The sequence below is a fragment of the Chlorocebus sabaeus genome, chromosome 9 (assembly GCF_047675955.1).
Source record: "Chlorocebus sabaeus isolate Y175 chromosome 9, mChlSab1.0.hap1, whole genome shotgun sequence".
In the NCBI taxonomy this organism is placed as follows: domain Eukaryota; kingdom Metazoa; phylum Chordata; class Mammalia; order Primates; family Cercopithecidae; genus Chlorocebus; species Chlorocebus sabaeus.
This window is the reverse complement of record NC_132912.1, coordinates 53,108,248-53,120,609: the sequence shown is the minus strand read 5'-3', so window position 1 is coordinate 53,120,609 and position 12,362 is coordinate 53,108,248. Positions and strand designations below refer to the sequence as shown.

The 12,362-nt window shown below is 41.7% G+C and overlaps 1 protein-coding gene across 13 annotated transcripts in view; it reads left to right on the top strand.

The window, feature by feature from the left end:
- The window catches only part of SHLD2 (shieldin complex subunit 2), an 87,258-nt gene that overhangs the window by 31,972 nt on the left and 42,924 nt on the right, over positions 1–12,362 (top strand). For 4 of the 13 annotated variants that reach the window (XM_038008947.2, XM_038008940.2, XM_073018998.1 and 1 more), the window contains one exon: positions 6,712–6,803. The exons of the other annotated variants lie outside the window; for them this stretch is intronic. In XM_038008947.2, coding sequence (XP_037864875.1) covers positions 6,791–6,803 — 13 coding nt within the window. In that variant the 5' untranslated portion in view covers positions 6,712–6,790. The remainder of the gene's footprint in view (positions 1–6,711; positions 6,804–12,362) is intronic. 13 annotated transcript variants of the gene reach the window in all.

The following is a 12,362-nucleotide window of genomic DNA, read 5'->3' as shown; positions in this document are numbered from 1 at the left end:
GAGAAACCAAGATCTAGGTGCTAGGTGTACATGTTGCTACTGGGGTATTGTTGCGCATAGGCCAACTCAGCTGACAGAGCCAGAAAATATATGTATTTATACTACCCTGTATATATCTACATATCTATAAATATTTCTATATGTATCCATCTGTATCTATATTAAACTAAACATGAGTTTATATTGATGCATTCAGTTCCAGTTGAATCACTACATGGATGATTCTCACCTCCTGCCCTTGCTTATCTGAAAACTCCTGCTCCAATAGTGAGAAATCTGTCTCCTACCATCAGCCACCCATTTACTTAATCATTCTACTCTGGTATACATGTAAGGTACTCCCACAGTTTTAAAAATTGGTGGCGTAGCTATGAAGCACAAGCAGGTCTCTGTAATTTTACCTAGGCTCGGATCCTAGACCTGCTCAAATGAAAGGCTTGATCTCACTGCTTAAATATTTGAAGCCAGTGATTAACTGTCAAATTAAAGCTGCATCATAGCCCACACCCAGCTCAGTTACATATTAGATTGACTCAGACTCCCTTCTAGTGTCCTGACAGAAAATGGTCATGTCTTTTTCTGGAAGTAAAATATTACTTAATTTAATAAGTAGTCTATTTTTATATAAAATATCTGGTGTGGAATAAAAAGTTACAAGACACAAGAAAAGCAAGAAAATGTGACCAAAGGTCAAGAGAAGAAATAGTCAGTAGAGGAAGACCCAGAGATGACCCAGATTTTTCAGAATTATCAGACGGGAATTTAAAGATAATTATGAAAAAAATGCTAGATGGTTGAATGATAAAGGTTAACAATATGCTTGAAAAGATGGGGATTTCTGTAGAGTGATGGAAATTATGCCAAAGAACCAAGTTGAAATTCTATTAAATAGAAATGGAAAATATACTAGCAGAAGCCAGGGAAAACAAAAAAAGGAAAGAAAAGAAAATGGAAGGGAGGGGAGAGAAGGGAGAAAGAAAAATATACTAGCAGAAATGAATTCATTACATGGGCTTAACAGTTTATGGACATAGCAAAAGAAACAATCAGTGAATGTGAAGACAGATTGGAAAGAGAAAAGACAGAAAAAGTCAGGGAGGGGTAGAAAAGAGATATCAGAGCTGTGGGATATCAGATGGTCTAACATATATGTAATTGGAGTTTCAGAAGGAGAGAAGAGAATGTGGTAGAAGACATATTTGAAGAGACAATGCTCAGGAACTTCTAAAACTGATGAAGTCATCAATTTGCAAATGCAAGAAATTCAGCAAATCCCAAGGAAGTTAAATACAAAACAAAAATAAGCCGACAAATTTAAAAATCCCATATGTAGGCATGTCATAATCAAACTGCTGAAAATTGAAGATGGAAGAGATCTTACAAGCAACAGGAGAGCAACAGGAGAATAAAAGACACATTAGTTATGTGAGAATGGCAACATGGGTTATGGCTAATCCATGTTTTCGAACCAGAACAAAATGGAGTCTTAGCTGAGCATGGTAGCACATGCTTGAACCCAGGAGTTCGAGTCCAACCTGGGTAACATAGTGAGACCCCTTCTCTAATTAAAAAAGAAAAGAAGGCCAGGTGCAGTGGCTCACACCTGTCATCCCAGAACTTTGGGAGGCTGAGGTGGGCGGATCACAAGGTCAAGAGGTCGACACCATCCTGGCCAACATGGTGAAACCCCGTCTCTACTAAAAATACAAAAATTAACTGGGTGTGGTGGTGCACGCCTGTAGTCCCAGCTACTCAGGAGGCTGAGACAGGACAATCACTTGAACCCAGGAGGTGGAAGTTGCAGTGAGCTGAGATCACGCCACTGCACTCCCACCTGGCGACACAGTGAGACTCCATCTCAAAAAAATGAAAGAAAAAGAAAAAATGGAATGTTGGAGATAATGGGATGATATCCATAAAGTGCTGAAAGAAAAAAAAAAACCTGTTAACCTAGATTTCTATACCCAGCAGAAATAGCCTTCAAAAATAATGGCAAAATAAAGACTTTTTGGACATATCAAAAAGGGAAAGAATTTGTTTCCGGCAGACCTGGACTATCAAAAAACATTAAAATATACACATTAACAAGATGTGACCAGGTGCAGTGGCTCACGCCTGTAATCCCAGCACTTTGGGAGGCCGAGGCGGGTGGATCACAAGGTCAGGAGATCGAGACCATCCTGGCTAACATGGTGAAACCCTGTCTCTACTAAAAATACAAAAAAAAAAAAAAAAAAAAAAAAAAAAATTAGCCGGGTGTGGTGGCGGGCACCTGAAGTCGCAGCTACTTGGAAGGCTGAGGCAGGAGAATGGCGTGAACCCAGGAGACGGAGCTTGCAGTGAGCCGAGATCCTGCCACTGCACTCCAGCCTGGGCGACAGAGCAAGACTCTGTCTCAAGAAAGAAAACAAGATGTGGGTTTTACAGCATATATGTGATTATACAACCATGAGAGAACAAAAAGCAGGAGATGGAATTATACTGTCATACATTTCTTACTCTGTGAAAGGAGACTGTAGTAACTTCAGGATGCATATGTAATCTCTAGAACAAGCACCTAAAACACGAACAGGGATACCATAGGGATTAACTACTGTGAGAATCATTCTCCTACTGTAAACAGCTAGAACACCAGACAAAAATACAGGAAACAACTGTTTTCAGACATTGGACAAGAGAACAGGCAGCACAGGATAGTGATCCCTGAGATAAGGGAAATAACTGATAGGAACCCTACAGGGGTTCCTACAGGCAATTTCCAGATTGTAGCACAGAGTAGGAGAATCCAAACAGAGCCCAGGAGAGTTTGGAGAAGTCAAGGCAACTAGAATTTGTGGGGCAGAAAACTAGGATAAAAGGAACTACACAGAAATCTATAGAAGTAAGAGGATCTTTGATTGGACACTCATCTGCACATGCAAAGTGTGGAAGTCCACAATGCTGGAGAAAGTCACACTGGAAATCAGAACACTGAACAATTCCAGGAGCTCACACAGAGCTGGGAATAGTTTATGTTTCCATTAGGCATAGTGGAGAGACTGTTTCATACATAGGACATTGGCTAGAGTCCTCATAGTGGGGTTAAATTAGCTATAGTCTAAAGGCCTTTCTAAACCTACCCTAAGCTTCAAGGCAGGTTTTTGAAAGGACCAGGCTGATTCTAAGTAACTCAATTATATGCCAAAACTAAACTCTTTTAAAGAATACAGTAAAATCCAGCACCTAACAATTAAAATGTTCAGCATTAATAATGTATTAATAAAAGATTACTAGGCATACAAATAAAAATCAGGAAAATGACCCATAACCAGGAGAAAAATCAATAGAAAGATACCTAGAAATGTGGAATTACTAGAAATAATTCTGATGATTGAATTATCAGCCAAAAATGTTAATACAAGTATTATAATGACTAGTAGATGAATGATAGATAGATAAAAAGATGCAAGCCGGATGTAGTGACTCACGCCTGCAGACGTGAGGGTGGGCAGATCAGCCTGCCTAACATGGCAAAACCCTGTCTCTACTAAAAATACAAAAATTAGCTGGGCGTGGTGGGGTGTGCCTGTAATTCCAGCTTGGGAGACTGAGGCACGAGAATTGCTTGAACCCGGGAGGCGGAGGTTGCAGTGAGCTGAGAACATGCCACTGTATTCCAGTCTGGGTGACCGAGTGAGACTTTGTCTCAAAAAAGACTCACAAATAGTATCTAAAGATGAAAAATACCGAATACAATATCCAAAACTGGGGAAAAAACTTGATGTGATTAACAGCAGATTAGACACTGTGGAAGAAAAGATCATTAAACGTGAAGGTATAGCAGTAGAACCTATTCACATTGATGCACAAAGAGAAAAAAGTACTAGAACAAAGTTAATAGAACATCAGTAACATGTGGGACAATAGCAGGTTGCCTAATATATGTATAATTGGAATTCCAGAAAAGTGGGGAAAGGTAGAAAACAATTACTTTAGGAAATAGTGTCTGGGTGGCCGGGCAGGTGGCTCGCACTTGTAATCCTAGCACTTTGGGGGACCGAGGAGGGCAGATCATTTGAGATCAGGAGTTCGAGACCAGCCTGTCCAACATGGTAAAACCTCATCTCTACTAAAAATACAAAAATTAGGTGGACTTGGTGACATGCACCTGTAATCTCAGCTTCTCAGGAGGCTGAGGCATGAGAATTGCTTGAGCCAGGGAGATGTAGGTTGCAGTGAGCCAAGATCATGCCACTGCACTCCAGCCTGGGCAACAGAGTGAGAACCTATCAAAAAAAAAGAAAAAGAAAAAAAAGAAAATAGTGGCTCATCATGGTGGCTCATGCCTGTAATCCCAGCACTTTGGGAGGCTGAGGTGAGAGGATTTTTTGAGCACAGGAGTTCAAGACCAGCCTGGGCAATTTCCTTAAAAAAAAAAAAAAAAAAAGAAAAAAAGAAACAGTTACTACAACTTTTCCAAATCTGATGATAACCATAAACTCTCAGATCCAAGAAACTCAGTGAACTCTAAATAGAATAAACAAATACAATCATACCTAGGTTGTGATAATAAAATTGGTGCCAGTCATGGTGGCTCATGCCTGTAATCCTAACACTTTGGGATGTTGAGGCCTGGAGTTTGAGACCAGCCTGGGCAACATAATGATACCCCTATCTCTACAAAAATTAAAAAATAGAAATATAAAAAGTTAGCCAGGCATGGTGGCACTTGTCTGTAATCCCCCTTACTTGGGAGTCCGAGGTGGGAGGATTGCTTGAGCTCAGGAGGTCAAAGCTGCAGTGAGCCATAATTGAACTCTACCCAGGGTGATAAAGCATGATGGGAGATCCTGTCTCAAAACCAAACCAAACCAAAAAAAGGCCAGGTCCAGTGACTCACACTTGTAATCCCAGCATTTTGGGAGGTCAAGGTAGGATGATCGCTTGAACCTAGAAATTGGAGACAATCCTGGGCAACATAGTGAGACCCTGTCTCTCAAAATTTAAAAAGACAGGCATGGCATGGGCCTGTAGTCCTGTCTACTCAGGTGGCTGAGGTGGGAGGATCACTTGAGCTTGGGAGGTTGAGGCTACAGTGAACTGTGTTTGTGCCACCGCACTCCAGCATGGGAGACAGAGCAAGATCCTTTCTCAATAATAAAAAACAAACCAATGTTGCAATTAGAAGAAATAAATTCTGGTGGTTTTTTTTTTTTGAGATGGAGTTTCACCCTTGTTGCCCATGCTGGAGTGCAACGGCATAGTCTTGGTTCACTGCAGCCTCCACCTCCTGGGGTTCAAGGTGATTCTTTTCCTTCAGCCTCCCAAGTAGCTGGGATTATAGGTGTGTGCCACCACACCCAGCTAATTTTTGTATTTTTAGTAGAGATGGGGTTTTACCATGTTGGCCAGGCTGGTCTCGAACTCGTAACCTCAGGTGATTCATCTGCCTCGGCCGCCCAAAGTGTTGGGATTACAGGTGTAAGCCACCGCGCCTGGCCAGTTCTGGTGTTCTGTTGCACAGTGGGGTGAGTACAGTTAAGAGTAAAATATTATTACAAAATAGCTGGAAGAGGGGCTTTTGAATGTTCTTCCACAAATGAGAAATGCAGGAGGTGATGGATACGCTAACTGCTCTGGTTGGATCATTATGCAACATGGATATGTATCAAAACATCGAATTGTGACCAGGCATGGTGGCTCACACCTGTAATCCCAGCACTTTGGGAGTCTGAGGTGGGCGGATCACCTGAGGTCAGGAGTTCAAGACCAGCCTGGCCAACATGGCGAAACTCCATCTCTACTAAAAATACAAAAATTAGCTGGGTGTGGTGGTGCATGCCTGTAATCCCAGCTACTTGGGAGGCTGAGGTGGAAGAATTGCTTGAACCCGGGAGGCAGAGGTTGTGGTGAGCTGAGGTTGTGCCATCGCACTCCAGTCTGGGCAACAGAGCAAGACTCCATCTCAAAAAAAAAAAAATAAATAAAATGTACCCCCTAAATATGTACAATTACAATATGTCAGTTTAAAACATGACTTTTTTAAAAATTATCTTGTACTTACCAGCTGAATAAAAAATAAATTTTTGGGCCGGGCATGGTGGCGTGTACTTTGGGAGGGCCAAGGCGGGCGGATCACGAGTTTAGGAGATCGAGACCAGCCTGGCCAACATGGTGAAACCCCGTCTCTACTAAAAATATGAAAATTAGCAGGCGTGGTGGCGTGCGCCTCTAGTCCCAGCTACTTGAGAGGCTGAGGCAGGAGAATCGCTTGAACCCGGGAGGCGGAGGTTGCAGTGAGCCCAGAGTATGCCATTGCCCTCCAGCCTGGGCGACAGAGTGAGACTCTGTCTCAAAAAATAAATAAATAAATAAAAATAAATTTTTAAAAGGAGAGAAATCTTAAAAACCAGTTATTTACCCCATCATTAACTTATGATAAACTTTCTCATGGGAATTCTTTGATAAGGAAACTCCTTTACGCTGAAGTTTTATTCTTTTCATACCTCTTTAGATAAGTCAGTGCTTTGGGAGCATATGTCATATGACTCAATGGCAGTGTTCTAACTTGGATTCTAGCTCCACATGGTGCAAAGGCAAAAAGCCAGAGAGTCAGTGTGGTAGTTAAGAACTTATGTTCTGCTGTTTGATTTCCCGCATTTCAGTCCTCCCTCCACTACCTGCAGTCTTCCTGACCTGGGGCAAGTTCCTTTTATAAACTCTGTGTTCTAGGGGGATGGTGGCGGAAGAAGGATGGTGATTTGAGCCAAGCAGTAGCCGGTGGAGGTGGAGAAAAGTGGTCAAACCCTGAATGAATGTTAAAGGTGGGACCAAAAGGATTTGATGAGAAATTGAAAGTAGAGCACGGGGAAAAAAAAAGATATCAGTGATGATGCCAAGGTTTTTGGCCTGGGAAACTGGGATAGCGGCGTTGTTATTTGCTGAGTATGACTTTTCACAAAGGAATGTCAGGGCGTAAGTAGCAAAGCTTTTTTTTTTTTTTTAATTTTTCCTGATCGTGTTTGTTTTGTTTTTCATCTTTCGTGGGAGGTGGGTGGAGATGAAAGCAAGCACAGGGGTTGGCAGGCATGATTACTTGTTTTAAAGTTCAGTCCTTTTTATTTTTACTTTTTTTTTTTTTTTTTTTTGAGACAGTGTCTCTGTCATCCAGGCTGGAGTGCAGTGGCACAATCACGGTTCACTGTAGCCTTGACCTCCCGGGCTCAGGTGATCCTTTCACTTCAACCTCCTGAGTAGCTGAGACTATGGGCACGTGCCACCCTACCCAGCAATTTTTTATTTTCTTATTTTTTTGTAGCAACGTGGTCTCACCATGTTGCCTAGGCTGGTCTTGAACTACTGAGCTGAAGCCTCCCATCTGCCTCAGCCTCCCAAAGTAAAGTACTGTAATTACAAGCTTGAGCCACTGTGCGAGGCCAACTTCTGGCCTTTTGATGTTGCATGGTGGGGGTGGGGAGGTGAAGTGTGATATTTTAGGAATTTGAGGATTTCTTCTTCGACCTTAGGCGTGACATTGGACAAAAGATATCTGGACTGAGACATTGTCTAGTAATGCTGGATCCAAAAAACTCTTACCCCATTGTCTCATAGCTTCATTATACAGACCTGGCAGCCATGATCCTCTTTTTTTCCCCCTTAGTTGCCAAACATGCGTTCTCTGTCTTACCTCATTTGAGTCTTTCCTCAGTCTTGAGAGTCTCAAATGCCTATCATAATTTTTAGACAAAATTCAACCTTATTTCAATTAGTATTTCATTGTTATTTAAATATTTTAACAGGAAAACTGAGCAACGTTTCCCTTTACCTGTTAGTCCTGTTATAATATTTTAGATAAAATGTATTAGAAGGCACATTCTTCATTAATAGAATATTTATTCATGAGTTTATGTGGTTCTTAACTAGGAATACCATATAGTCTATCTCCAACCCTTTGAGAAGGAAAAGAAATACTGACTAAACAGGACACCGGAAAAGCATGCCTAAACTAGGACCGTTCTGGACAAATAAGAAGGCATGTTCACCTTATTCTTTTTTTTTTTGGTGACGGAGTCTCACTCTGTTGCCCAGGCTGGAGTACAGTGACACGATCTCGGCTCACTGCAAACTCTGCCTCCTGGGTTCATGCAATTCTTCTGCCTCAGCCTCCTGAGTAGCTAGGACTACAGGCCTGTGCCACCATGCCTGGCAAATTTTTTGTGTTTTTAGTAGAGATGGAGTTTCACCGTGTAAGCCGGGATGGTCTCGAACTCCTGACCTCGTGATCCGCCTGCCTTGGCCTCCCGAAGTGCTGGGATTACAGGCGTGAGCCACTGCACCTGGCCTCACCGTATTCCTAAGGCCAGAAAACCAGCCAGAGTAAAGTTCACTTTCTGTTTGAGTGCTTGGACTTTACTGGGAGAAGGCAAATGCCCCCGAAACGAGAGCGAAAGGGAGAAATTCCCGTTGTATTGCAAGCCAGAATAAGAGAGGCTCACCCGCACTGGCCTAAGGCATCTCAGGTGTTGATGAGAATGTGATTACAGATGTCTCACTTGAATGCCAAAGAAAATTGCGAAGGAAATGAAAGGTTATACAAAGAGAGTCAAGAGGTCAGTTGTCTGCTCACAGGTTGGCTTTAGTGGTTATTACTTTAGATACTAAATGAGCAATAGCTTTAAACTTCAATTGCTTTTGTTTCTGAGGAAAAAAATCATCTTATATCCTTTGATAAGTCACATAAAATGTGGACATTTTCTGTTATTTTAAATAGTAAATTTAGATACTAGCATTTAGTAATTCTTTTGTATTTATTTATTTATTTTTTTGAGACGGAGTCTCGCTCTGTCGCCCAGGCTGGAGTGCGGTGGCGCTATCTCGGCTTATTGCAAACTCCGCCTCCCGGGTTCACACCATTCTCCTGCCTCAGCCTTCCGAGTAGCTGGGACTACAGGTGTCTGCCACCATGCCTGTCTAATTTTTTGTGTTTTTTTTGTAGAGACGGGGTTTCACCATGTTAGCCAGGATGGTCTCGATCTCCTGACCTCGTGATCTGCCCGCCTCGGCCTCCCAGCATTTAGTAATTCTTAAAATAGTTCAGCATGAATATACACAGTACATGGGTTATTAGTACTGTGTTGTTAAGACAAATGAACTACGATAGCAAATTGAATTTGGTTCAATCAGGTCAAAGAATAAAAGGATGATTTTTTTTTTTAACCACCAGCAAAGAATAGTATAATGAACCCCATGCAGCTATCACTTAACTTCAATAATTTCAAGTTTGAGTAAGTTGCAGAGTAGGGGTTTGGACCCACATCTCTCTTGTTCCAAATCCCTGGCTTTTAATTACAATCCCATGTGACTTCTTTGTCATTTGATGCTATTGAGCAACTTTATGATTTCTGGGTGTTTTTGGTAAAATAGACATGAAAAGGCATTACTGCAGGGAGTTTTTTCCCTCCCTGGTAATAAGAGGGAAAAAGCACTCTCTTAATGATACATGTTTTGTAATAAGCATTTTTTTTAGTTGCAGTGTTCTGCAAAGACAAAACCTGCTGATACAGTTCATCCTGTTTTAGAAATCTTTGACCCATTCATCAGACTCTGACCACTCTAAAGATAAAGGATTATGGTTGTATTGGTCTTTCTGACTGAAGTGGCCTTCTGCCGATTGAGAAATTGTATAATTATTAACTGCGGTAATGGATATGTACTTGCAAGTTTCCTCTGATATCTTAATGAGCTTTAACCCTCTGAGTACACCTAAAACATATCCTAGAATCATTGAAATTAATCAGTTGTCCATAACTTTTCTGTCTGTATAATTATGCTGTCATAAATATTTTGATTTCCCCTGTCCTTACCAGTCTTCATCCTCCTACTCACATACTCACAACTCCTATAAATTGGAGTATTTAGTAGCAGTAGCCTTTGGTATAAACTTTTTTAAAATTCACTATTTTTTGAATTAATAAGGCCACTTTCTAGTCAAGTTTTTTTTTGAGGGGGTGGGGAAGGTAGAGTAACAGTTCTACACTTACAAGGGTATTTGTTTAGACCAAGCTTGTTCAACCCACAGCCCGCGGGGCTGCATGCGGTCCAGGACAGTTTTAAATGCAACTCAACATGAGTTTGTAAACTTTCTTAAAACATTATGAGTTTTTTTGAGATATTTTTGGGACAGAGTCTCGCTCTGTTGTCCAGGCTGGAGTGCAGTGGCCCAATCTTGGCTCACTGTAACCTCCACCTCCTGGGTTCAAGCGATTCTCCTGCCTCAGCCTCTGGAGTAGCTGGGATTACAGGTGAGCGCCACCACTCCTAGCTAATTTTTGTATTTTTAGTAGAGATGGGGTTTTACCATGTTGACCAGGCTGGCTTCAAACTCCTGACCTCGAGTGATCTGCCTACCTTGGCCTCCCAAAGTGCTGGGATTACAAGCGTGAACCACTGTGCCCAGCCTGTGAAGTTTTTTTTTTTTTTTTTTTTTTTTTTTAGCTCATTAGCTGTCATTAGTGTTAACTGTATTTTATATGTGGCCCAAGATAATTCTTCTTCCTCCACTGTGGCCCAGGGAAGCCAAAAGATTAGACACCCCTGATTTAGACAAATAAGTAAAGGCACACTGAAATAACAGTTATATATCATAACCTTGTACCGCCAGGCACAGTGGCTCTTGCCTCTAATCCCAGCACTTTGGGAGGCCGAGGCGGGCGGATCACCTGAGGTTGGGAGTTCAAGACCAGCCTGACTTACATGGAGAAACCCCGTCTCTACTAAAAATACAAAATTAGCTGGGCATGGTGGTGCATACCTATATCTCAGCTACTTGGGAGGCTGAGGCAGGAGAATCGCTTGAACCCAGGAGGCAGAAGTTGTGGTGAGCTGAGATCGTGCCATTGCACTCCAGCCTGGGCAACAAGAGCGAGACTCCATCTCAAAAAACAAAACAAAACAAAACAAAACAAAAAAAACCTTGTGCTTTATGGAACTCGCATTCATCTCAGATATTTCTTGCCCTGGGAGATCCTGTGAACCCTCAGGACTGCTTTGTGTCACCCCTTTATGCTCTACTATCTTCGCCTGCCTAGAAGGCAAGTAGGGCTTTGAATCTTGCCTTTGATTCTACTGTGATCCTGTCAAATATAGTAATGCTAGAAATATAAGTCTGAAGTTTGGGAGAGAGATTGGCTCGGTATAGATATGTAAAGCACAGTTGGATATATGGTAGTTATATGAATGGGATTGGATGAAATTCTCTAGAAGTGTGTGGAATGGAAAGAGGTGGCCCAAGGAGGAAGAGAGAAAAATTGGAGCGGTAGAAGAACTGCTTAGGAAAGAGTAATGTTCTAGAAACTAAGCAGAGAGTTTTACAACTGCAGTGGTGAAGCACTGTGAGTTCTTATTTGGCAATTTGGACTTCATTATTGTCTTATCAGAGATAGGAAATGAAAGTCAGGAGAAAATATTAAGTGAGGACACAGAAGCAGTAAATGTCATATCGCCTTTTAAACATTTTGAAGATTACCAATAATAGGGCCTGTCCCTTGGGTAAGGCAATTAGAGCAGCTTTCCTGGGCCCTATTTTGGGGTGGGGAATGACTCGGGGACTTTATTATATGACTTTTTTTCTGAACATTAATAAAATTCAGTTCCAAAATTTTGTGATTAACTGTAATCCTAAGAGCCTACGAAAAATGCAAATAATGGGCAGTTCCACATTGGTTGAATTGTCCCAGGCTTCTCTCTTCTAGAGATGCTGTCCCTTCCTTTTAATCCTATAGTAGCTCCTATCACTTTTTTGTTTGTTTCTTTTATTTTTTGAGACAGAGTTACCCAGGCTGGAGTGCAGTGGTGTGATCTCAGCTCACTGCAACTTCTACCTCCGGGTTCAAGCGATTCTTGTGCCTCAGCCTCCTGAGTAGCTGGGATTACAGGCATGTGCCACCACACCTGGCTAATTTTTTGTATTTTTAGTAGAGACAGAGTTTTACCATATTGCCTAAGCTGGTCTTGAACTCCTGACCTCAGGTGATCCACCTGCTTCAGCCTCCCAAAGTCCTGAGATTACAGGCATGAGCCAAGGCTCCTGGCCTCCTATCAATTTTTATAATTGTCAGTTTGTTTTTCCCATCAGAAATTAAGCTCCTTAAAGCTCTCTATTATTGTTTTGAATTCCCAGGGCCTCGCATAATGCCCAGCACGTAGTGTTGTGTGTTTGTTACGTGTGTGATTGAAGGAATAATCCGATACGTATCTGTCTTAAGTACAAAAGAATTCCAATATGGTGGTCTCACAGAGTCAAAAAAGCAGAATGTTTCAGGCAAGAGGGATTGATAAACAGTTTCTAATGGTAGTAAAAGTATTGAAAACTGACATTTGGATTT